This window comes from Apodemus sylvaticus, chromosome 9 (genome assembly GCF_947179515.1).
Source record: "Apodemus sylvaticus chromosome 9, mApoSyl1.1, whole genome shotgun sequence".
Classification (NCBI taxonomy): Eukaryota; Metazoa; Chordata; class Mammalia; order Rodentia; family Muridae; genus Apodemus; species Apodemus sylvaticus.
The window spans coordinates 44,866,046-44,893,434 of record NC_067480.1 but is presented as its reverse complement, the minus strand read 5'-3'; the positions used below and the strand labels follow the sequence as shown (position 1 = coordinate 44,893,434).

The 27,389-nt window shown below is 36.5% G+C and overlaps 1 protein-coding gene across 1 annotated transcript in view; it reads right to left on the bottom strand.

The window, feature by feature from the left end:
• The window catches only part of Erbb4 (erb-b2 receptor tyrosine kinase 4), a 708,134-nt gene that overhangs the window by 290,636 nt on the left and 390,109 nt on the right, over positions 1–27,389 (bottom strand). The window contains exons 7-10 of the mRNA XM_052191829.1: positions 10,821–10,939; positions 8,110–8,251; positions 5,398–5,511; positions 1,976–2,102 (exon numbers count right to left, since the gene is read on the bottom strand). Of these exons, the coding sequence (XP_052047789.1) occupies positions 1,976–2,102; positions 5,398–5,511; positions 8,110–8,251; positions 10,821–10,939 (502 nt within the window). The remainder of the gene's footprint in view (positions 1–1,975; positions 2,103–5,397; positions 5,512–8,109; positions 8,252–10,820; positions 10,940–27,389) is intronic.

Here is a 27,389-nt window from a genome sequence, read left to right as displayed (position 1 = left end):
GATAAGAATCTTTAATCTTTCCTCTGAAATTTCACAAGCAAGGCCTCCATCTTCTGCAATGTTCTCAACATTATCTTCCAAGCTCCTACAGAACATTCCACAGCGCTCTCAACACTGAATGGATCATCTAGCTCAAAATTCCAAAGTCCTTCCACAGTCCTCCCCAAGACATGGTCAGGTTGTTACAGGAATACCCCACTACTCTAGTACCAATTTGTCTTAGTCGGCTTTTCTATTCCTGCACAAACACCATGACCTAGAAGCAAGTTGGGGAGGAAAGGGTTTATTCAGTTTACAGTTCTGCATTGCTGTTCATCACCAAAGGAAGTAAAGACTGGAACTCAAGCAGATCAGGAAGCAGGAGCTGATGCAGAGGCCATGAAGGGGCTGTTCCTTACTGGCTTGCTTCCCTTGGTTTGCTCAGCCTGCTCTCTTTTAGAACCCAAGAATACCAGCCCAGAGATGGCACCACCCACAAGGGGCCCTCCCCACTTGATCACCAATTGAGAAAATGCCCCACAGCTGGATCTCATGAAGGCACTTCCCCAATTGAATCTCCTTTCTCTGTGATAACTCCAACCTGTGTCAAGTTGACACACAAAAACAGCCAGTACAGTAAGGGATGATCTTTTTGTCATAGGAATACTTGATTTTAAAAGATAATTGACATATACATATATCCCTTTCAGGATATCATATGCTCATTCAATTATTTAAGAACAACAAAAAATATTGACCCAAATCTCCTACCCAAAGGGCTAAATATGCTAGGTCAACGATACAAATGATTTCAGAGGATCTATGTGGACTTTAGTAAAGTTAACCAAGTGGATCCCGTTTCAAAATGGTAAGGTTTCAAAATTTTCCCGTTTGAAAATTGTCAGATATGATGTGGGATAAGAATTTCCAACTTTTTAATTGGAAGTTAGTAATCTTAATTTTTTAAAAAGTATTGTTTTATCTAAATATAACACAATAGAGAGAAGATACTTTTTACAGGTATACTTTTACAGGTTATGACATGGGACCATATTAAAAATTGCCTTTTTAATAGAGATATTTTATGTAGGAGCATAAATAACAATTTGTTTGAATGAAGATAAATACTCTGTCCTATTGTTCATGCTGTTCTTATTTGGAGATATTTATTCATAATGTGTTCAGTTATTTTGCTTCCAGAAATGATATGATATATGTTCAGTGTAAGAGTTGAATTAAAAGATGCGAGAGGTAGTCTTTATTTGTAGCCTGTAGCACTAATATTTAGAGATTAAGTAGTAATATAGACAAATAGATAAAATACAAAGTATAGCTATTGACATTTTTATTACACAAAGAATACAAACTCAGTTATTTCCCAAGTTAAAGCCAGCAGGCGGTTCTGTAATGAAGGACCCCAGATAATGTAACAATTTTTATTACCAAAATAAAATCCACTTTATAGTAGTGCTAATTTCCCCATATAAGAGAAAAATAGGGAAAAGAATATTTTCCCTATTTTTCCCAGGAAAGGGAATTTTTTTTTATAGCAGATCAGGGGAATTTCAACTTAAAGTCAGGTTCTTTAAGTTGTTCCATGTTAAGATTTTGCTAGTTTGCTTGCTTGTTCATTTGATTTTTAATATATGTTATGTTTAGAACTAATTCTTTACAAACTCAAGGGTAATTCCTTACTTTATGTTCCCCTTTAAGCTGCTAAGACCTGTGTTTTCTAAGACTATGAATTTTTAGGAGATTTTCTTGAAAGTACATTCAAGCAGAATTAGAGATTTGCATTCTCATTCCTAAATAATAACCAAAGTCCAAATGCAGATGTGTCACCAGCACTGCTGGAGGGCTGTCCACAGCTTTGGTTGGAAAGAGTTTAAGAAAAAATAGCACTGTTCTAGGTCCAGATGGGTCAACACTGCAAGCATGTAAAGCTAAGGAACACCTGCAATTCACAGAACAATACTGTACAACATTTAATACTGACCCATGAATACCAGTGACAAGAAAGATGAGATTCCCATTGATCTTTGTGCAGTTTATGAATTTGTCAATGTTGCTGGAATCCACAGTCTGAGCAGACATCAATGATCCAGTGCCGATTCCATCACATGCTATAGAAATAAGATACAGAGTAAACAACTGCAAAACATATTCTTGGCTAATAAATCACTGCATGTTGTCATTATAAGATAAAAACATTTATTTCAGAATTTAAAATTACTTATTGTTTTTCAAAAAACAAAGTTATTTATTCTCTTCAAGACAGGTTTGCTCTGTAAGTAAACCTCTTGCTGTCCTAGAACTTGCTTTGTAGTCCAAGATAGCCTTGACTCAGAGCTCTTCTAAGATTAAAAAGTGCTAGGATTTTTCCCATTTCCAGTTTTCTGGACTGGTATTTGGTCTGAGTTGATTTTGTGCAAGAGTTGTGAATGGCCTCAGAAATCTGATACATCCCATATGTTCCTCGGTCCATGAAATTGGGTGAATAAGGAGGAAGAAAGCATCTGGGAAGATGTGGGGGAGGGGAAAGAATAAAATCAAAATGCATTATATGGTCATGCATAGTGGAATGCACCTCTAATCCCAGCACTTGAGAGGCAGAGTCCATTTGTCATTTGTCCTTGAATATATTTCCCCTTTTTGGTTCATTATTACATATATTTAATTTCACATACACACACACACACACACACACACAATTACATATGGATTAAGAGACTGGCTTATTTTGCTTAACAAAATTTTTTTTTGTTTCATATGCTTGTCAAAATATGTCACAATCTTTTTCTAAAATTTCATTATATAATACTTTCATTATTGATTAATTTGCTCATAGAAAACTAGGCTGTTTTTATTTTGTGGTTATTAAGAATAATATTCCCATATACTTGGCAGTGCGAGTATCTATGGTGTGTTAATTTTGATCCCTATGGTTATATATAAAAGTTGAATCATATCGTAGCTCTATTTTTAAGGGTATTATTTTATGGGGGGAGGGATCGAAATTAAAACTGCCTGCACTGGTTCACATTCTCATCGGTAGGGTATGGGACCGCTTTTTTGTTAGCATTTGTTATTAGTTTTGATAATAGCATTTAGATTCTGTGTGAGACGGAACATTCAAGTAGTTTTAATATGCATTTCCCTTTGTGTTTTAGAGGGATTTTAGGTCTTCAACATGTCTGCTCTGGCAAGGGATCACATCCAAAGGCCTTCTAGATCTGTGTGATCTAGCTTGAATACAGACATGCTTTTAATCCCAGGAGAGAGAGAGAAACAATCAGATCTTTGATTCCAAGGCCAGCCTGATATAGATCAGGGTTCAGGGAAAGAAAAGCTTAGGCCAAGTTATTGTGGTAGAAGCCTTGAATCCCAAAACTCAGGAGACAGACATGAAGATATCTGGATGTGAGACTGTGAGTTTACTCAGTCAGTGAGTTGAGACACAGTACAGTGGAGTGGAATTCATGCCAGTTTAGTTTGTGGCGGTTCAGTTTGTGGAATCCTTAGGAAATTTTTACTGAGACAATTCTATAGACAGGCTGCAGAGATAACAAGCTAGACACAGGTGAAAACAGTACCAGAATGATAAGGAACCATAAGATGAGAACAGATTTCTAGAGTTTGAGGCCAAGTAGAGCAATTTCAGTCAGAAGCTGAAAGAAGCCAGTTTAAATCACTCAGCTTGGAAAGGAGTTTGAGCCAGAATATCACAAAGAGCTAGAAAGTGTAAATTTATTCAGTAGTAAGTGTCAGAGCCTGAAAACATTCTAGGCCTAGATTGGATTTACAGAGGCTATAAGCTTCCAAGAATAGGCCTAGGTTAGCAGACTGAGGTAGCAAGACTTGAAGATTATAATTATACAGAAGAAGAAAATTTTCATTGGCTAGGTGCAAATATATGTATTTGACTCTTTCTGCTGCTTGGTTGAATTAGGGGAAAGCTGGAAGAAGCTGAGGAGGAGGGTGACCCTGTAGGAGGGTCCAGGAGTCTCAATATACCTGGACCTCCCCCAGATCTCTCAAACACTGGACCACCAACCAGGCAGCATACACCAGCTGATATGAGACCCCCAACACATATATAGTAGAGGACTGTCAGATCTGGGTTTATTCAGAGAAGATACTCTTAACCCTAAAGAGACTGGAGGTCCTATGGAGTTTAGAGGACTGGTGGGGTGGGGGGTAGGTGGTGGGGACATCCTCATGGAGACAGGAGCATGGGGAGGAAGTATGGGATGTGAAATAGTCAGAAGGTGGACTTGGAGGGGAATAAAATCTCGAGTTTAAAATAAATAAATACATGCATATATATATACATACATGCATACATACATAAATGTTATATTTACATGGCTTAAGATGCTATTTTCTCAATTATTTGCTGGCTGCATATATTTTTTCATTTGAAAACTACTCAGTTCATTAGCTCAATATTTTTTTAATTCTTTATTCAGCATTTACTGCTAAGACTGAATAGAAATATTGTCTCTATATTACAACCTAATGATCAAGAATCATTTTAAGAGTTTCATTTAAATTTAAGAGTCAGCATATAATTACCACCTGGCATACCTGAAATAAAGCTTTTATCAATTACTACACTGTATTATCAGGTAAATTTTCTTATATAAAGTTTATTTTAAAACATGAATTTAATTTTTTAAATGCTGATACTTTAATAAAATGATTTCTTGGTCTACTAATCATTTATAACCTACAAGTTGAATAACAATAGTATATTAAAATATATATTAAAGAGAGAATATTGTGATATTAGCACTAGGGATATATATATATATATATATATATATATATATATATATATACACAAATACACAATATTACCTATGCTTTCTGAAGGATCTACTTTGAAAAGCAGTTTGAAGTTGAATTAAAGAGATAGAGATACAAAGAGAGAGAGAGAGAGAGAGAGAGAGAGAGATATTCAAACTAAGAGCATGTAGTCTAAAAGTCTGAGGTTTCCCCTCTCCTATCCTTAGTATTTCAAAGCTTAACATTTCACAGATTTGAATTCAGTCCTTATCCAGTTTAAAGATATCTTTCTGTGGAGGAATGCACACACATGAACACACATACACACATACACATAAATGGACACTATATAATTTTTCTGAGGAGCTAATACCACTTGTCTACTAATAGGCTCATGAAAATAGGAGCACTAATTTTAATGTCAGCACTCTGGAGGAACAGGCAGATCTCTGAGTTCCAAGCCTGCTTGGTCTACAGCTCGAGTTCCAGGCTAGCCAGACTTCTAGGACAGCTATACATGGAAACCCTGTTTCAAAACACCAAAACCTAAGCCAACAACAATAACAAAAACATTAAGAAAAAGCTTCCAGTAAAGACCTGTTGAACCCAATGCTCTGAAGTATCACTCACCTTTGGGGCAGATATCAGTGCAAGGCTTACACATTTTAATCCCATTTTCTTCTACTTCCATCTTGGAACTAGGGCAAGCTCGTACACAAGAACTGGAATCTACCACGAAGTTATCTGATATTTAAAAAGAATTAAAATAAGCAATGATGGTTGACCATCAAGTGAAAAAGGAGATAGACTATGACTTAAAAATTCTTAGCATCATTGATAATGTATATGACTCTTCCCTGCACGAGAACCTGAAACATCTGCAATGCACATACTCCAGTCAAAGTGTGGTGTCTGCGAAGCATGAGTATCTGATAGCCTACTGCTCCACATTCTGAATTGCACCAAGATAGAATGATTTCTTTTATAGACTTAGAAAACCACATTATATTTAGTTTGTGTTTGTCAAAAGTTACACTTCATTTCATGACATTATGCAAGTTGGAAGTTTAAAATACTTCAAGTTCATGAAGCACAAATGAAGCTTAAGTTAAATCGCCTTGGAGCAATAGAGTGTACTTCAAATCCAGGAGCTAATGTTTAAAATGGGTCCAGTGTTTTACAGGAGTGCCAAAAATTTTCTGATATACAGTGAAAATTTGAAAGATACCTTGTTAGCAAAAAAGTACAATTAGACAAGGAGCATATTATTACTTAGACTTCGTGACTTGGTGACATGCCTAAGGAGCCAGTAATCTTGAGATGCTAAGACTTTCTCTTTGAAATAAAAAAATAAATTGCTGCATCTACAGAAATAGAGGAACAACATGATGCAAGAGTAGTATGGTTTGAAATGTAGCCACCTTCACTAAATACTGCCCTTGTCCTATATATGATAATATTAAAGTTTGCAAAGCAGAAAAGACATGTGCTCTTAGTAATACTGCTTGATAAGCCTTATGAAATATGTTACTCTTTGATATTTCATCTATTGTTAGGGGAAATGCCCTAGAGATTTATGAAGCCTCATCTAGTAAAACCTAACCAATACCTCTAGGATTTCAAAGTTAAGACATGTTATCTGTGCCATGGAATTGCATACCAATTAATCAACAGCTTCTGAAATGAATTTAAGACCTGATAGAGACAGAGAATCCAATCATGGGTCTGGAGTTATCTTTTTTGTCAGTGTGATCATCATCAGCATAATGTCTTTATTTGGACTAATGAATTTATACTCTTATGAAGAGTTAACACAGCTGCATGGAACTGAAAGGAGAGTACTTTGACAAAGTAGTGGAAGAAGTCAAGTGAGATACAAGATACACATTTGCTAGGTAGGTAATAGCAGTCCAGTGACTTTATATGGAGAGAAGAATGGCTCAAGAGTACTAGCTCGCATTGTGAGAAGATACAGAGGATGCAGAGGATGTGAGGTAGAAGGATGGTATGGCTAGTAATAAACATTGGTTCCCACTGTATCATCCTTTAAACACTAGATTTTCAGCTTCTGACTGTGCTAGTGGATGCATTCAAAGGTAGGCATTGTGCATTGGAAGGAGATTATTACAGAAAGCTTTGGAAGATCACACCCAATTTGGTGTGGCTAAGACTTAGTCTTTCCTACGAGTTCCTCTACCATGAGTTCAGTCCCTTCCCTGCTTTTTGAGGACTTAAATCTCTGGAACAAGGAGAGAAATTTTACCCTTTTCCCTCTTAGGTTATTTCTGTCAGGTATTTCAACCATGGCAACACAAAGTGACTAATACAAGGGACACATACAATTATGTTTGTATAAAATATTTTGGATTTCTAGTTATCTGCCATCAGCCTCCTTCTCAGAAAGTATAAGATGCACTGAAGCCTGACCCATCTTTCTTTTTTTCAACAAGTTAAGAGTTTTTAGATTTCAGAATGCTGAAGTGGGCAGTTTAGACCCATGTTTAGAAGGTGAATGACCAAACAATCCAATGATAGATGTAGTTTGGCAATCCAGGTCCAGTGAGCAGTCTATAAAAGGTCTTAGTGTTACATGAGAAAAACAGTGAAATGTCTTAAACTGGCCAGCAAAAATGATATTCTAGCTGCCTTATTTAAAGTCTATAGTTTCAAAAGCTCCACTTTTAGAAGTGTTTGAACAAATGTTTTTTAATTAAAAATAAATAAATTACTTAATTAGACTTCCTAATACGTAAAAAATTCATTAGTCATAAAAAGCAAAGAATATCAATATTTACACATGTATGTATATATACATATATGTATATATACATATATATCATCTATTATTTAACATTTGATCAAAGTAATGATGGTCTTCTTGAATTTCTAACATGTGCTATCAGTTTCTTAGATATACCTTATTAAATTGTTATGGCATATATTCTAAGTAAATAATCAGGAATAAATGCATGCATAAACCCAATATTATCAAATCTGATCTTATTTATAATACAGCCTGCTGTCAAAAATGATCTTTTCTGAGAATCAGCACTATGCATTGAAAACCCAAGGTATAAAGAAATAATAAGAGTTTTAGGAATCCACTTCCCTCCACTGTAACATCAAGCCTGGCATTGCCTTGTTATAAGTTCAGGCTAGTAATTTAAACATGTTGATAACCATTTTTCTCTTTTTTGAGAAATATAAATGGTAGAACCCATAGCCAATGTGAAATAATTTGCCACATTTAATTTCTAGTTGCAAATTAAAATGATCCTATAGGAAACCTCTCATTTTTCAGTAGAGCTTTAATTATTTGACCTGTTTTAATGTGTTACTTACGTGGACATTTCTTAACACAGAATGCTCCATATGTGTACTTTGCATTGAAGTTGTGTTCCAGTTGAAAGGTAGTTGGATTGTAGACAAATGTTTGGGGACACTGAGTAACACAGGCTCCACTGTCATTAAAGTTCATGCAGGCCTGCAACACAGTAGAAACATTTGTAAACAGCCTTCCTACATACTTGTCAATAAAACACTGCTATCATGGTGTTATAACAGGTACTGTTTAATCTATTATATTTCAATTTTAGAAATCCTGCCCAAACTCTTAAATTGAAGTTATTGTATCTTTAGCTTTTCATCAGCCTCTCACCCTCTTTTGTGTCTCTATGTATTATCAGCTATATTACTGGTCTTCACATAGAGTAACATTTATATGTATATATGTATACATAAATATACATGATATATATGTATGTATACACAAATACAAATACACATATATAATAGTTTTACACTAAATTGGTTTATACTATTGAACATAGACAGATGCAACAGATTATTTTAATTTGTACTGATTTAAAACATGTAAGTTCAATCATTACAGTCAGATTATGTTTCTAGTTCTGTGGGTAAGGATAGTATTTTGGAGCATGTGGTTGGTGAGCTTGTGCATTGTGTGACATGTAAAATGCAAGTATCATCATTCTGCAATAGGAAACATAGTGATAGTCATTTATTTACCTGTACATCAGGAGAAACCAGGGCAAGCATAGTGGTTATAAAGGTAAAATATGAAGTTGTAGTAAGTTATAACTAGCTTGTATTTAAATCAAGTGATGCCACATTGTATGATGGTATAACATTTCCTGTACTCACCATGTTCAAAAGACATCTCTGCTTTGCTAACTAACATATATTTGTCTTCAAATGTCTTATCATTGATATTTTCAAATTCACTTGAGAAAACTGAAAACTATTTTCCTACCTGACTTGTCAAAAGAAATCCCATATAAGAATTTGACTAACAAACATAGGAACAACATAACACTTTTAATTAAGAAATAAAACTTTCTTATGACTAACTGAGAGCTTGAAAAAGAGCTACCATGATCCTAAGCTGTGCTTTACACTTCATTATAAATTGTCATATTGTTATTAATAAGAATTAATTTGTTCTGTTTCATCATAACATTTGCTTAATCAATTGTTGTTTTAGCAAACCCTTTATCACAAGACAACAATTCTCTCATGATGGTCTACAAGGTGCATAATCAAAACAAAATCCACCAATGATACATTATTTACTAAGATGACATTTCATAGGAAAACTCTATTAAAAAGCTATCTAGAAAACTTAGTAAGTTTTAATTTATAGCTACAAAACATCATGTGTTCTTATATCTGAATTACTAACACACTTTCTGAATTGATATGCAATGTACATAGACTGCTTTGAAACAAGGGAATAGAAGCCAGAGGAATCTACCTTCCAGACAGCACACAAGCACAACATAACATATACCAAAGCCTCAGTCTGGCATTCATGAACATTCTGAATTAAATGCCAAAGTAGAATCACTGGACCATTCCAATATAGTAATGAAACGAGAGCTCTCAAGAGCACCTGGTACTGCTTATCACGATAATACAAGTGAAAGGGCACAGTGCCACATCCTACATGGAAAAGCTTTTCTACTGTTTACCACCGCTCTGGCTTTGGAATCATTAATGCAACACCTGCAGTGTGCAGTGTCTTCAAAATCAAGCTTGCTTCTCCCCTCTCTATGCTGATGACAGACAAGAAAGGACCCTCAGTTTGACTGCCAAGGCTCCTCCTTAGACACTTAACACGGGTCCCCTTCTCTATACTTCGTTCACATCCACTTTAACCAGATGTAGTTTTATTTCACCACAGAATTTTAGCAGACAAATTAAGTTTCTTGGATTTTTTATGATTCAAGCAACAACTAGCTATAGCATTAGTGTACTAATTTTATTTTGCTTATTAGATAAAGTCTCAGATCTAAAACCTTCTATTTTAAGATATGTTTGGTAGAACAAAATTTCTGATATGTATTTTTAGATTTTTTTTGGAAATAGAAAATTTAAATTTTGCTCATTCTCAAAGATAAAAGTACACTGTTTCATTTTAGATGAAATTAAATAGAATTGATTTATAAACAAGTATATTATCACTCATATAGTTACACATACATTAAAAGAACAAAAATTTAAATCAAGGATATAATATAAAATATTTAAAAAGTGAAGTTTTGAATGTTGTTTTTTGAAATAAAAATAACTTCTTCAAAACCACAAAACATTCATACTATTACATAAATAGATTTATACGTGCACTTAATTTTAAATACAGAATATTAGTTTGCTAGCACTGTAAACTGAAAAATATTTAAATGCATAGAGCATTTAAATATTTTTATATTTAAGAGCAAGTGTTTCCTCAATATTGCTACAACACAAAGCAGTAAGCAAAGAAGGTAGGGAAATGATAGTCTCAATTTCTTAAAGCATGTTCTCATTCATGTTTTCCGATACAGTCACTTCATACATAAATTATATCAGATTGCAAGACTGATTAAACTGTCATAAAGTATTCCTGATTCATTGATAAACAACTTCAGTGGTAGAATTACACAATGGCAAAACATTTTTTTAAAATAAGAAAATAACAAGACTTAATATAATCCAGTGTTAAATTTTCAATGTGAATCTGATTCAGAGAGAGAGAGAGATCCTAAACATACAAAGCAGTCAGTGTCCTTTGGTCCTGAGCAGCCTCCGGCACATTCTCGATGACAGCAGTCACTAACATAGGGTCCGTAGCACCTGCCATCACATTGTTCAGCACACACAGTCCTGGTCACTGTAGAACACAGAGATGAGACCTAAATCAAAGCTATCCATTAACAGAACTAAATTTTTACTAACAACACATGTTCTGGGATAATATTTTATTTCAATTAGTATTGACTAAGTAAAAAAAAAAACATATAATGAATTAAGTCTGTAATTAGGAGTAAGAACTTTGATACTTTCAGCAATAATTTAATGAGCAGTAAAGTGGCTAAAGCAAAGTATTTTCTTTGTGAGAAAGTGCCCTCAGAAATAGAGAAACATATTTTTATTTGATTCACATTATATTTTCTAGAAAAGGCAAAGAAGGATCACAAACAGGAAGAGAAGAAAGGGAAGGAATTGATGAAGAGAGCATGGGAGGGAGGGAGGGAGGAAGGAAGGAAAGAAAGAAGGGAGGAAGGGAGAGAGGGAGGAAGGGAGAGAGGGAGGAAGGGAGGGAAGGAGGAAGGAAGGAAGGGAGAGAGGGAGGGAGGGAGAGAGGGAGGGAGGGAGAGAGGGAGGGAGGGAGAGAGGGAGGGAGGGAGGAAGGGAGGGAGGAAGGAAGGGAGGGAGAGAGTGAGAAAGGAAGGGAGGGAGGGAGAAAGGAAAGAAAGAAGGAAGGAAGGAAGGGACAAGGGAGGGAGGGAGGGAGGGAAAGAGGAAGGAAGGAAGCAAGCAAGCAAGGAAAGAAGGAAGGATGTAAAGATATCTATATTTTCCATTGGTCTTTTCTTATTCATGAATCAAATTCACAGCATCAAATTACTGTATAATTTAGTAGCAGAAGCACTCAGACTTGGTGTTAAAGTTACAGCATAGGAGGAAAGAACTCTACTTATTTCAATTATTACAGAGATATACCTTCTAGATACTTTCTTTTTGTGAACAATATATATATATATATATATATATATATATAAAATCACTCTAAGAGTTCTTTATTTACACTTCTGCCTCATTTCTTTTATGCTTTTTTACCATTTATTGAGCCAAGTGGATTTAACATCACTTCTGCTATAGACTCTATTCAGATATTTGCTGCCATGTACCAATGGATTGCATCCATAGCAAAAAGTAAGAATCCTTCATGAATTTATGAAACTCTAACTGCTCTGGAGTCACCCCCAACCTCTGTGTTTCTCACAGCTGGTCGAACAGACACTCCTACTCTGCTCCAGGTGGACTGGCTCTCTCATAGCTATTCCATAAGGCATTTAGATACCTTAAAAGTTTCCCTGTCTTCTCTGATGAGAAAATACTTCTTTTCTCATCAGGCATGTCTCCAAGCTGAACTGCTCTGTTTCTCTTGTTTCTTAAGAAGAAGATAAAGTTCATATAGTACTCCACGTATCAGCAGCCTAGTCTCATTTTTAAACTCCACAATGCCACATTTCGTGTTATCATTTCAAATATAGAACTAGAACAACAAACTGTCTAAGAGTATTCAAGACAAAACAGAGATATAGGATAAGGTATTTAACATAGCAAGTATTAGTAACGCGGTATTTTTTTTTTACTAATTTTATAGTGTTTTTACTAATGTTATAGTGTTCAACACAACATTTGTGTTATACATGTTAACTTACTCCACCTGAGCAAATGGTGAGTGTGTTGACTTCTCCTAAATCTCTGAAGTACTTGTCTTCAGTCAACAGTACACTGTATTTAGAACTTGGTACACCACAGCACAACGCAACACCATTATTGAGTGAGATGTCAAAAATTGCCAATCTAAAGAAAGCATCTTCTAGATGCTAACATACTTCTTGAAATGATGAATATAAGTGGCAGGCTAACAACACAACAAAACAAATCTCTTTTAGAAGAGAAAACAGGCAATTATCAAATAGCTACAATTTACTATTAGTACTTATAATTAGATTGTTAAAATTTGTAAATTCAACTGCTGGTTTTTTTTTTTTTGTTTTGTTTTTTTTTACTGATGCTGAAAGTTTACTTGGATCTGTTAGCGGGTGAATTGAGAATCATCATTAGATTATGTGTAATGTTGAGATCAAGTAGGCTTCATCCCAGGGATGCAGGGATGGTTCAATATAAGGAAATCCATCAATGCTATCCACTACATAAACAAACTCAAAGAAAAAAAACCATATGATCATCTCATCAGATGCAGAAAAAGCATTTGACAAAATTCAGCATCCTTTCATGCTAAAAGTCTTGGAAAGAACAGGAATTCAAGGCCCATACCTAAACATCGTTAAAGCAATATACAGCAAACTGGTAGCCAATATCAAACTAAATGGAGAGAAACTTGAAGCAAGCCCACTAAAATCAGGAACTAGACAAGGCTGTCCTCTCCATATCTTTTCAATATAGTACTTGAAGTTCTAGCTAGAGCAATTAGACAACATAAGGAGGTCAAGGGGATAAATTGGAAAGGAAGAAGTCAAATTATTACTATTTGCAGATGACATGATAGTCTACTTAAGTGACCTGAAAACTTTCACCAGAGAACTCCTACAGCTGATAAACAACTTCAGCAAAGTGGCTGGTTATAAAATCAACTCCAACAAATCAGTTGCCTTCCTATACTCAAAAGATAAGCAGGCTGAGAAAGAAGTTAGGGAAATGACACCCTTCACAATATCCACAAACAATATAAAGTATCTTGGTGTGACTCTAACCAAACAAGTGAAAGATCTATATGACAATAACTTCAGGTCTCTGAAGAAGGAAATCGAAGAAGACCTCAGAAAATGGAAAAATCTGCCGTGCTCGTGGATCGGCAGGATTAATATAGTTAAAATGGCCATCTTGCCAAAAGCGATCTACAGATTCAATGCAATCCCCATCAAAATCCCAACTCAGTTCTTCACAGAGTTAGAAAAAGCAATTCTCAAATTGATCTGGAATAACAAAAAACCCAGGATAGCTAAAACTATTCTCAACAACAAAAGAAATTCTGGGGGAATCAGTATCCCTGACTTCAAGCAATACTACAGAGCAATAGTGATAAAAGCTGCATGATATTGGCACAGTGACAGACAAGTGGACCAATGGAATAGAATTGAAGATCCAGAAATGAGTCCGCACACCTATGGTCACTTGATCTTCAACAAAGGAGCCAAAAACATCCAGTGGAAAAAAGATAGCCTTTTCAACAGATGGTTCAATTGGAGGTCAGCATGCAGAAGAATGCGAATTGATCCATCTTATCTCCATGTACTAAACTTCATTCCAAGTGAACCAAGGACCTCCATGTAAAAGCAGACACACTGAAACTAATAGAAAAGAAACTGGGGAAGACTGTTGAGGATATGGGCACAGGGGAAAAGTTCCTGAACAGATCACCAATAGCTTATGCTCTAAGATCAAGAATTGACAAATGGGACCTCATAAAATTACAAAGTTCCTGTAAGGCAAAGGACACTGTTAAAAGGATAAAACGGCAACCATCAAATTGGGAAAGGATATTCACCTATATCTGATAGAGGGCTAATATCCAATATATACAAAGAACTCAAGAAGTTAGACCCCAGGGAACTAAATAACCCTATTAAAGAATGGGGTACAGATCTAAACAAAGAATTTTCACCTGAAGAAATTCAGATGGCCGAGAGGCACCATAAGAAGTACTCAACATCATTAGTCATTAGGGAAATGCAAATCAAAACAACCCTGAGATTTCACCTTACACCAGTCAGAATGGCTAAGGTCAAAAACTCAGGAGACAGTAGGTATTGCAAGGATGTGGAGAAAGAGGAACACTCCTCCACCGCTGGTGGGGCTGTAAGATGGTACAACCACTTTTGATTTCAGTCTGGTGGTTCCTCAGAAAACTTGACATGACACTTCTGGAGGACCCTGCTATACCTCTCCTGGGCATATACCCAAAGGATTCCCCAGCATGCAATAAAGACACATACTCCATTATGTTCATAGCAGCCTTATTTATAATAGCCAGAAGCTGGAAAGAACTCAGATGCCCCTCAAAGGAGGAATGGATACAGAAAATGTGGTATCCATCAATTTGTGGTTTGTGGAAAATATCATCCTAAGTGTGGTAAGCCAATCACAAAAGAATACACATGAAATGCAATCTCTGACAAGTGGATATTAATTAGCCCAGAAGCCCTGAATATCTAAGGCACAAATTGCATAACAAGTGACTCCCATGAAGAAGTATGGAGAGGGTCCTGATCCTGGAAAGGATTGATCTAGCATTGGAGGGGAATATAAGGACAGAAAAAAAGGAGGGAGGTGATTAGAGAATGGATGGAGAGAAGGTTTATGGGACATATGGGGAGGCGGCATCCGGGAAAGGGGAAATCATTTGGAATGTAAACAAAAAATATAGAAAATAAAAATATTTAAAAAAAAAGAGGAAAAAAATGAAAAAAAAAGAAGAGAAAACAGGCAATTATCAAATAGCTACAATTTACTATTAGGACTTATAATTAGATTGTTAAAATTTGTAAATTCAATTGCTGTTGTTTTTACTGATGCTGAAGGTTTACTTTGATCTGTTAGCATGTGAATTGAGAATCATCATTAGATTATGTGTAATGTTGAGATATGAAACCTATCATATTGAACACAATCACATAACTCTATGAATAACAAAGTAAGAACAAATTTCAAATAGAATTTAAAGTAGCTAGGATTCATGATTTATAGTGACCTCATGTTAGAAAATATAACCACAGCTTATTATTTATCATAAGTGTATAGTAGATTTTGATTTCTTGGCAGTGGTATGGATAGACAGATGTTCAACAAGTTAGAAGCAAAACAACAGTTCTGCACTCTGCTCCATTCCTAATACAGAGATTTTCTTTAATTCTAAAATGTAAAATAATATTCTGAATTTTCAATTTGTGTTACATTAAATTTTAAAATTATAAACTTTTTTTATTCAATATATTTTTATTTACATTTCAAATGATTTCCCCTCTTCTAGCCCCCCACTCCCCGAAGTCCCGTAAGCTCCCTTCTCTCCCCCTGTCCTCCCACCCACCCCTTCCCACTTCCCCATTCTGGTTTTGCCCTATACTGCTTCACTGAGTCTTTCCAGAACAAGGGGCCACACCTCCTTTCTTCTTGTACCTCATTTGATGTGTGGATTATGTTTTGGGTATTCCAGTTTCCTAGGTTAATATCCACTTATTAGTGAGTGCATACCATGATTCACCTTTTGAGTCTGGGTTACCTCACTTAGTATGATGTTCTCTAGCTCCATCCATTTGCCTAAGAATTTCATGAATTCATTGTTTCTAATGGCTGAATAGTACTCCATTGTGTAGATATACTACATTTTTTTGCATCCACTCTTCTGTTGAGGGATACCTGGGTTCTTTCCAGCATCTGGCAATTATAAATAGGGTTGCTATGAACATAGTAGAGCATGTATCCTTATTACATGGTGGGGAATCCTCTGGGTATATGCCCAGGAGTGGTATAGCAGGATCTTCTGGAAGTGAGGTGCCCAGTTTTCAGAGGAAGCGCCAGACTGATTTCCAGAGTGGTTGTATCAATTTGCAACCCCACCAGCAGTGGAGGAGTGTTCCTTTTTCTCCACACCCTCTCCAAGACCTGCTGTCTCCTGAATTTTTAATCTTAGTCATTCTGACTGGTGTAAGGTAAAATCTCAGGGTTGTTTTGATTTGCATTTCCCTAATGACTAATGAAGTTGAGCATTTTTAAAAGATGCTTCTCTGCCATCCGAAGTTCTTCAGGTGAGAATTCTTTGTTTAACTCTGTACCCCATTTTTAATAGGGTTGTTTGGTTTTCTGGAGTCTAACTTCTTGAGTTCTTCATATATATTCGATATTAGCCCTATATCTGATGTACGATTGGTGAAGATCTTTTCCCAATTTGTTGGTTGCTGATTTGTCCTCTTGATGGTGTCCTTTGCCTTACAGAAACTTTGTAATTTTATGAGGTCCCATTTGTCAATTCTTGATCTTAGAGCATACGCTATTGGTGTTCTGTTCAGAAACTTTCTCCCTGTACCGATGTCCTCAAGGGTCTTCCCAGTTTCTTTTCTAGTAGCTTCAGAGTGTCTGGCTTTATGTGGAGGTCCTTGATCCATTTGGATTTGAGCTTAGTACAAGGAGACAAGGATGGATCAATTCGCATTCTTCTGCATGTTGATCTCCAGTTGAACCAGTACCATTTGTTGAAAAGGCTATCCTTTTTCCATTGGATGCTTTCAGCCTCTTTGTCGAGGATCAAGTGGCCATAGAGGTGTGTGGGTTCATTTCTGGATCTTGAATCCTGTTCCATTGATCCTCCTGCCTGTCACTGTACCAATACCATGCAGTTTTTAACACTATTGCTCTGTAGTATTGCTTGAGGTCAGGGATACTGATTCCCCCAGACGTTCTTTTGTTGCTGAGAATACTTTTAGCTATCTTGGGTTTTTTGTTATTCCAGATGAATTTGATAATTGCTCTTTCTAACTCTGTGAAGAATTGAGTTGGGGTTTTCATGGGTATTGCATTGAATCTGTATATTGCTTTTGGCAAAATTGCCATTTTAACTATATTGATTCTACCGATCCATGAGCATGGGAGGTTTTCCCATTTTTTGAGGTCTTGTTCCATTTCCTTCTTTAGAGTCTTGAAATTCTTGTCATATAGATCTTTCACATGTTTGGTAAAAGCCACCCCAAGATAATTTATACAGTTTGTGGCTATTGTGAAGGGGGTCATTTCCCTAATTTCTTTCTCGGCCTGCTTATCCTTTGAGTATAGGAAGGCCACTGATTTGCTTGAGTTGATTTTATAACCTGCCACTTTGCTGAAGTTGTTTATCAGCTGTAGGAGTTCTCTAGTGGAGTTTTTTGGGTCACTTAGGTAGACTATCATGTCATCTGCAAATAATGATAGTTTGACCTCTTCCTTTCCAATTTGTATCCCTTTGACCTCCTTATGTTGTCGAATTGCCAGAGCTAGTACCTCAAGTTCAATATTGAAAAGATAAGGAGAAAGGGGGCAGCCCTGTCTAGTCCCTGATTTTAGTGGGATTGCTTCAAGTTTCTCTCCATTTAGTTTGATGCTGGCTACCAGTTTGCTGTATATTGCTTTTACTATGTTTAGGTATGGGCCTTGAATTCCTGTTCTTTCCAAGACTTTAAGCATGAAAGGATGCTGAATTTTGTCAAATGCTTTTTCAGCATCCAATGAAATAACCATGTGGTTTTTGTCTTTGAGTTTGTTTATGTAGTGGATTGCATTGATGGATTTCTGTATATTGAACCAACCCTGCATTCCCGGGATAAAGCCTACTTGATCATGGTGGATGATTGTTTTGATGTGTTCTTGGATTCGGTTGGCAAGAATTTTATTGAGTATTTTTGCATCGATGTTCATAAGGGAAATTGGCCTGAAGTTCTCTTTCTTTGTTGGATCTTTGTGTGGTTTTGATATCAGCGTAATTATGGCTTTGTAGAAGGAATTGGATAGTGTTCCTTCTGTTTCTATTTTGTGGAATAGTTTGAAGAGTATTGGTGTTAACTCTTCTTTGAAGGTCTGATAGAATTCTGCACTGAAACCATCTGGTCCTGTGCTTTTTTTGGTTGGAAGACTTTCTATGACACCTTCTATTTCTTTAGGCATTATGGGTCTGTTTAGATGATCTATTTGGTCCTGATTTAATTTTGGTATTTGGTATCTGTCAAGGAAATTGTCCATTTCCTCCAGATTCTCCAGTTGTGTTGAGTACTGGCTCTTGTAGTAGGATCTGATGATTTTTTGGATTTCCTCAGTTCCCGTTGTTATGTCTCCCTTTTCATTTCTAAGTTTGTTAATTTGGATACTTTCTCTGTGCCCTTTGGTCAGTCTGGCTAAGGGTTTATCTATCTTGTTGATTTTCTCAAAGAACCAGCTCCTGGTTTTGTTGATTCTTTGTATGGTTCTCTTTGTTTCTACTTGATTGATTTCGGCCCTGAGTTTGATGATTTCCTACCTTCTACTCCTCCTGGATGAAATAGCTTCTTTTTGTTCCAGGGCTTTCAGGTGTGTCATTAAGCTGGTAATGTATGCTCTCTCCATTTTCTCTTTGGAGGCACTCAGCGCTATGAGTTTTCCTCTTAGCACTGCTTTCATTGTGTCCCATATATTTGGGTATGTTGTGTCTTCATTTTCATTGTGTTCTAAAAAGTCTTTAATTTCTTTCTTTATTTCTTCCTTGACCAAGGTATCATTCAGTAGAATATTGTTCAGTTTCCATGTGTATGTGGGTTTTCTGTTGTTTTTGTTGCTATTGAAGACCTCTTTTACTCCATAGTGATCTGATAGGAGGCATGGAATTAGTTCGATCTTGTTATATTTGTTGAGGTCTGTCTTGTGACAAATTATATGGTCGATTTTGGAGAAGGTACCAAGAGGTGCTGAGAAAAAGTTATATTCTTTTGCTTTAGGATAGAATGTTTTATATATATATATATATATATATATATATATATATATATATATATATATATATATATATATATATATATTTCTGTCAAATCTAATTGGTCCAAAGCTTCAATTAGTTTCATTGTGTCCCTGTTTAGTTTCTGTTTTCCTGATCGGTCCATTGAGGAAAGTGCAGTGTTGAAGTCACCCATAATTATTGTGATAGGTGCAATGTGTGCTTTGAGCTTTAATAAAGTTTCTTTTATGAAAGAGGGTACCCTTGTATTTGGAGCATAGATGTTCAGGATTGAGAGTTCTTCTTGTATTTTTCCTTTGACCAGCAAGAAGTGCCCCTCAGAGTCTCTTTTGATGACTCTGGGTTGAAAGTCAATTTTATCTGATATTAAAATGGCTGCCCCAGCTTGTTTCCTGAGACCATTTGCTTGTAAAATTGTCTTCCAGCCTTTTACTCTAAGGTAGTGTTTGTCTTTGACCCTTAGGTGTGTTTCCTGTAAGCAGCAAAATGTAGGGTCCTGTTTACGTATCCAGTCAGTTAGTCTATGTCTTTTTATTGGGGCATTGAGTCCATTGATGTTAAGAGATATTAAGGAATAGTGATTGTTACTTCCTGTCATTTTTGACGTTATTTTTTAAATTTGATTGGTTAACTTCTTTTGGGTTTGATGAAAGGTTACTATCTTGCTTTTTCCAGGGTGAAGTTTTCCTCCTTGTATCGGTGTTTTCCTCCTATTATCCTTTGTAGGGCTGGGTTTGTGGATAGATATTGGGTAAACTTGGTTTTGTCATGGAATATCTTAATTTCTCCATCTACGGTGATTGAGAGTTTTACTGGATATAGTAGTTTTGGCTGGCATTTGTGTTTTCTTAGAGTCTGCATGAGATCTGCCCAGTATTTTCTAGCCTTCATAGTCTCAGGTGAAAAGTCTGCTGTGATTCTGATAGGTCTTCCTTTATATGTTACTTGGCCTTTTTCTCTTACTGCCTTTAATATTCTTTCTTTGTTTAGTACATTTGGTGTTTTGATTATTATGTGACGGGAAGTATTTCTGTTCTGGTCCAGTCTGTTTGGAGTTCTGTAGGCTTCTTGTATATTCATGGGCATCTCTCTCTTTAGGTTAGGGAAGTTTTCTTCCATAATTTTATTGAAGATATTTGCTGGCCCTTTAAGCTGTAAATCTTCACTCTCATCTATGCCTATAATCCTTAGGTTTGGTCTTCTTATTATGTCCTGGATTTCCTGGATATTTTGGGTTACAAGCTTTTTGCTTTTTGCATTTTCTTTAACTGTTGAGTCCATGGTTTCTATGGTATCTTCAGCATCTGAGATTCTTTCTTCTATCTCTTGTATTCTGTGGTTGATATTTGCATCTATGTCCACTGATTTCTTCCCAAGGCTTTCTATCTCCAAAGTTGTCTCCCTTTGAGTTTTCTTAGTTGTTTCTACTTCTGATTTTAGATGCTGGATTGTTTTGCTTAGCTCCTTCACTTGCTTGTTTGTGCTTTCCTGTAATTCTTTAAGAGATTTTGTGTTTCCTCTTTCATGACTGCAGCCTGTTGACCAAAGTTCTCCTGTATTTCTTTAAGTGATTTTTGTGTTTCCTCATTATTGGCTTTTGTATTCTGGATTTCTTTCAATGATTTTTGTGTTTCCCTTGCAAGGGCTTCTAACTTTTGATCCATTTTCTTAATATTTCTTCCCAAGGCTTTCTATCTCCAAAGTTGTCTCCTTTTGAGTTTTCTTAGTTGTTTCTACTTCTGATTTTAGATCCTGGATGGTTTTGCTTAGTTCCTTCACTTGCTTGTTTGTGCTTTCCTGTAATTCTTTAAGAGATTTTTGTGTTTCTTCTTTCATGACCTCAGCCTGTTGACCAAAGTTCTCCTGTTTTTCTTTAAGTGTTTTTTTTGTGTTTCCTCATTATTGGCTTTTGTATTCTCCTGGATTTCTTTCAATGATTTTTGTGTTTCCCTTGCAAGGGCTTCTAACTTTTGATCCATTTTCTCCTGAATTTCTTTAAGTATGTCCTTCATATTTTCCTGTACCAGCATCATAACCAGTGATTTTAAATCCAAATCTTGTTTTATTGGTGTGATGGGGTATCCAGAACATGCTGGTAAAGGAGAATTGGGTTCAGATGTTGCCATATTGCCTTGATTTCTGTTAGTGACATTCCTGCGTTTGCCTTTTGCCATCTTGTTCTCACTGGTGTTAGTTGGTCTTGTCAATGCTGGACTCACCAGTGCAAGCTGCCCCTTCCCAGGTGGTCTCTGGTGCACAACTTACCTCCTACACTGCCTGGAGTCAGGGTGCTGTTGCCCAGGCTGTTCAGATCCCGAAGCAGACACCCGAAGGCTCCTGCTGGGGCCAGCTGGATTCACTGGAACACACTGACTTCTCCCCGCTGGCCTCCCAGAAGCCCCTCTTGCCTCTTGCAGGACCTGGAGATGTGGTGTTGCTGCCCAGGCTGATCTGGATCTGGAAGAGGAGAGATCTGAGTGCTCCAGCCAGAGGCCTTAGGACTGGAACCTAAGCTGGGTGCCACAGGAGTGAGCTGTGCTGTGAGCTCCCAGACTGCCTCTGGGTGCACACCAGGTCTCTCGCACTTCCTGGAGACCTAGTGCTGTGGCTCAGGCTGTTCAGGTCCCAAAGCAGGGGCCTGAAGGCTCCTGCTGGGGCCCGCTGGATTCACCTGAGCACACCGACTTCTCCCCGCTGGCAGCCCGGAAGCCCCTCTTGCCTCTTGCAGGACCTGGAGATGTGGTGTTGCAGTCCAGGCTGATCTGGATCCGGAATCGGAGAGATCTGAGTGCTCCTGCCAGAGGCCTCAGGACTGGAACCTCAATTATTAATTTTTTTATATTAACATTCTAGCATACATTCTGTTGACTGTGTATATTGACGTTTTTTTAATTGAAGCCCATTTCTCAGTGGTATCTTCATCTAGTTAACACCTGTATTTAATCCTCAGAAATTCATGATTCCTAAAAAATTACCTATTCTTTTCCTGTTTCTTGTTCCTATCCTCATTGTTCTTGCTTTCTTTTTTACTTTGGCTAACATTTTCATATTCCTTCCATATTTAAGTTATGTCACATAACACCATTTAAAAAACTTTGCATTTATCTAATAGGTTTTATTTTGTGGTGAAGTCCAATTTTATAACTGCAATTGACAATCATATACTTTTAAATTTACATAAAAATATATATAATATATACCATAAATTTGTTGAATAATTAGTTGTAGCTTCTAAATCTGTATTATCACATACTAGGCTTATAGTATTCTTTGTAAAAATTAACTAAATCCTACATTTACTTAAATGTACAAATTTGTAATTCATCATACTTCATAATGCAAAATACTTTCATACATAGTTTTATAAAGAGTGTATCCAAATATATATTTCCACTCACAGATAGTATAAAGCTCTTCCAGTGGACTGAAAATAACTAATTAAAATAGCAGACATATGTTACATATGCTAAATAAACAAATTACTAAATTTCAAATACATAGTGAAAGGCCATCCCATTACTTTGTTTCTAGGTAGCAAGCACTGTTCAAATCAGCAGCACAGAACTCAGAGCAAACATGTCTTATAAGCAACAACATATTTAATTTATGCTATAAGCAACACAATAATTAATTCTAGACAGATACATTCATAGGTTAATTTCTATTTGTAACTCTCCTGATTCATGATATTATGCAAAATGTTTCAGTTTTTTTTTATTTACTTTTGCATTCCCTGCCAATTGGGAATAAATGTAGAAAGCATTAAACCCATAAGATTACTAACTCATAATCTATTTAAATATTATTTATTAAATATTTCCATTAAAACTTTATACTCACTGAGGACACGATACATGAAAATAACATTCTAAAATTTGTAAACTTTATAAAAATTATTATTCTATGAACTCTTAAGCAGATGTTTAAAACTATTTCATTATCTAAAATAAACAAAATTTAAAATTTTTGAAGTCACATTATATGCCATATAATGGCCAAATATCTCATATGTCTAGGGCATTAGGGATATCTAATAGTCAGGAAGTTGTGGACCTGCACAGACCCATGGGAGCAAACTATCTTGCTCTAGATCGGAAACTCATTCAGAGATACTGATTTAAGTGTTAAGAAATGGAGACATTGAGGTAAAATGTTTGTAAGCTGAAGCTGCATAGGCTACAGCTAAACTCCTGGACAAAATGCAAGAAAAATGAGCAGTTGGTGAAAGAGAAAGGCAAGAGTTACCAGAAGCAAGTGGAACAGATGACTGAGAAGATGGAGAAGGAACAGACTTAGATGAAAGAGTAGCAACAGAAGAGCACTGAGTACCAACATCAGGATCAGCCCTACTCACTGAGGGATTCCAACAGGAGAGGAAAAGGCTTCCAGATGAGGCAAATGACTCTCCACGAACAGACACAAAATATGAGTGCTTTAGAAGTTAAGGGCTGGAAATAAAAAGTACTGTCCTCTATTCTTAATCAAATCAGAGCTGAATTGGTTTTTGAACTTGAAGTATGTGTCACTCCTATATCACAAGAGAAAACTAAAATTATGCAAAGGTGTGCAGCTCCATTATTGGGATTATGTTTATTACTCTATGAGTGTGTATTGAGAATGCCATTCATGTCCTCACTATAGATGTCTCAATAGCATTGCTAAGTTGTTTTCCTAGATGCTTTCCAGGAGATAAGTGGATACTGAGCATATCTTAAGTGTTGGAACATAACTAGGAACCAAGTTATGCAAGTGTATGATGAGTCTGAAGGACAGCCTCATTTTTTTACTGGAGACAATTTAAAGTGCTCACTTATATCAAAACTTCTCAGCATCTCCACAATGGCCTGATTTGTGGCCACTAATAAAGGATAACTCTATTTACACACTACACTATAAATCAAGAGGTTGATTTTGATATCTATGCCATAGAAAAGTAGAAGGAGCCATTAGTGTGACAAGGATTAAGGAGCTAGATCACAAACAAATGGCTTCCAGTTCTTGTAGACTGAAACTGGAAGGGGACATTTCCCAACTATGACAATTGTCACCTGATTAGATGGTATCATGATGGAAATTAAGGGTAATGTGTAGTTTGTAACTGGGATTTAAATGATGATGAACTTATCTGTTAGAAACCAAAAGCACCCAGATGTCCCACAACAAAAAAAAAAATGGATTGGGTGAGGGTTTGGTAGGGAAATCCTCATGGAGGCAGGGAGGCATAGGGGAGGAATTAGATGTGGAATAGTTGGTGGGTAGATCAGGAGGGAAATAAAATCTGGAGTATAAAATAAAAATAAATAATAGTAAAAAATTAAAAAAGAATAGAAAAAGAAACCAAAAGAACTTTATTTATCTATAACTTTAAACTTATTCTACTCTTTTCCAATTATTAGCCACTGTACTTGAAATCTTGTTGATTTTATCCAATCAGAAAAGAGGTTCTCTTTAATTAAAATAATAATAATAATACCCATGGTACAGTCCACAGAACTCAAAAAGGTTAACAATCTGAAGGGTCCAAGTGAGGACTCCTCAGTCCCACTTGGGAGGAGAAGAAAGCAACCCCAAGGCAGAAGACAGGGAGGGACTAGGAGGGAAAAGGGGCAGGAGGTAGATAGGGGAACATGATCAGGTATTGGGTGGGGGAAAAGGACTGAAGCCCTGAGGGCCATCAGAAAGAATGAAAACAGGCAAACTCAGGAGGTAGTAGTTTGAGGGTTTCCCTCCAGAATGTACCAGAGACTTGGGAGATGAGAGACTCTCAGTATTCAAAGGGCAGGACACTAGATGAAATGCCATACAGTGGGGAGAGGGAACTTATAGAGCCCACCTCCAGTAAAAAGACAGAGCATCAAGTGAGGGATGGGGTTGCTATCCATCTGTCAAAACACTGACCCATAACTGTTTTTTGTCTGAAAGAACAGCAGGGATAGAAATGGAGAAGAGCCTGAGGAAAAGAAGGTCCAGCAACAGGCTCAAAGTAAGATCCAGCTCACGGGAAGATCCCAAGGCGTGACACTATTTCTGAGGCTATAGAGTGCTCACAAAAAGGATCCTATTATGACTGCCCTCTAAAAGACCCAACAAGCACTCAAAGGAGTCATATGCAGATATTTGCACCCAACCAATGGACAGAAACTGCTCACTCCTGTGGTTGAATTAGGAAAAAGCTGGAAGAAGCTGTGGAGGAAGGAGACCCTGTAGGAGGACCAGTCTCAATTAAACTGGACCTCTCAGACACTGGATCACCAACCTATCAGCATGTACCAGCTAATATGAGGCCTCCAATACAGCAGAGGACTGCTGGTCTGGGTTCAGTCAGTGAAGATGCACCTAACCCTCAAGAGACTGGAGGCCCCAGGGTGTTTAGAGGTCTGATTGGGATGAAGACCAGCATATATCTTTATTTAATGATATTTGCTGGTTATTCAGTATTAGTTACTTAATATTGATAACATGTCAAAGTTACTGATAGTTGTAATGATAAAGATACACAAAATAATCAGTGCCTGAAATCAATAATACAACCTCATAAGTATGATAACCTACTATTGCTTTAACATTGTTCATTCCCATCTTTATTCATATATTTTTATTACACTGTCCTGCAATACATAGGGAGTTCTCTGAATTGCTTCACTGAGTCTACTAAAATACTTGGGAAGAGATCCAAGATCTAAAACGGAAGTAGAAACAATAAAGAAATCATAAAAAGAGGCAACTCTGGAGATAGAAAACTTAGGAAAGAAATCAGGAGTCATAGATGCAAGCATCAGCAATAGAATACAAGAAATAAAAGAGAGAATTTCAGGTGCTGAAGAAACCATGGAAAACATGACCCCAACAGTCAAAGAAAATGAAAAATGCAAAAAGCTTGTAACCCAAAACATCCACGAAATCCAGCACACAATGAGAAGACCAACCTAAGGTTTATGGGTATAGAAGAGAGCGAAGATTTCTAACTTAAAGGGCCAGTAAATATATTCAACAAAATAATAGAAGAAAACTTCCCTAACCTAAAGAAAAAGATGCCCATGAAGATAAAAGAAGCCTACAGAACTCCAAACAGACTGTACCAGAACAGAAATTCCTCCTGTCACACAATTATCAAAATAACAAATGCACTAAAAAAGAAAGAATATTAAAAGCAGTAAGGGAAAAATGTCAAGTAACATATAAAGGCAGTCCTATTAGAATGACACCAGACTTCTCACCAGAGACTATGATCCTGGGCAGATTTCATACCGACCCTAAGAGAACACAAATGCCAGCCCAGGGTACTATACCCAACAAAACTTTCAATTACCATAGATGGAGAAACCAAAAGTATTCCATGAAATAAAAATAAGATGTACCCAATATCTTTCTATAAATCCAGCCACACAAAGGATAATAGATGGAAAATGTCACCACAATGAGGGAAACTATACCCTTGAAAAAGCAAGAAAGTAATCTTCTCTCAACAAACTCAAAATAAGATAAATGCATTTGGCAAAATGCAGCATTCCTTCATGTTAATAGGATTAAAGACCCAGAAATGAACCTATACACCTATGGTCACTTGATCTTCGACAAAGGAGCTGAAAGCATCCAGTGGAAAAAAGATAGCCTTTTCAACAAATGGTGCTGGTTCAATTGGAAGTCAGCATGCAGAAGAATGCGAATCAATCCATTCTTATCTCCTTGTACTAAGCTCAACTCCAAGTGGATCAAGGACCTCCACATAAAACCAGACATACTGAAACTAATAGAAAAGAAACTGGGGAAGACCCTTGAGGACATGGGCACAGGGAAAAAGTTCCTGAACAGAGCACCAATAGCTTATGCTCTAAGAATTGACAAATGGGACCTCATAAAATTATAAAGCTTCTGTAAGGCAAAGGACACCATCAAAAGGACAAAACGGCAACCAACAAAATGGGAAAATACCTTCACCAACCCTACATCTGACAGAGGGCTAATATCCAATATATATATAAAGAACTCAAGAAGTTAGACCCCAGGGAACCAAATAATGGGTACAGAGCTAAACAAAGAATTTTCATCTGAAGAAATTCGGATGGCCTCAAAGCAC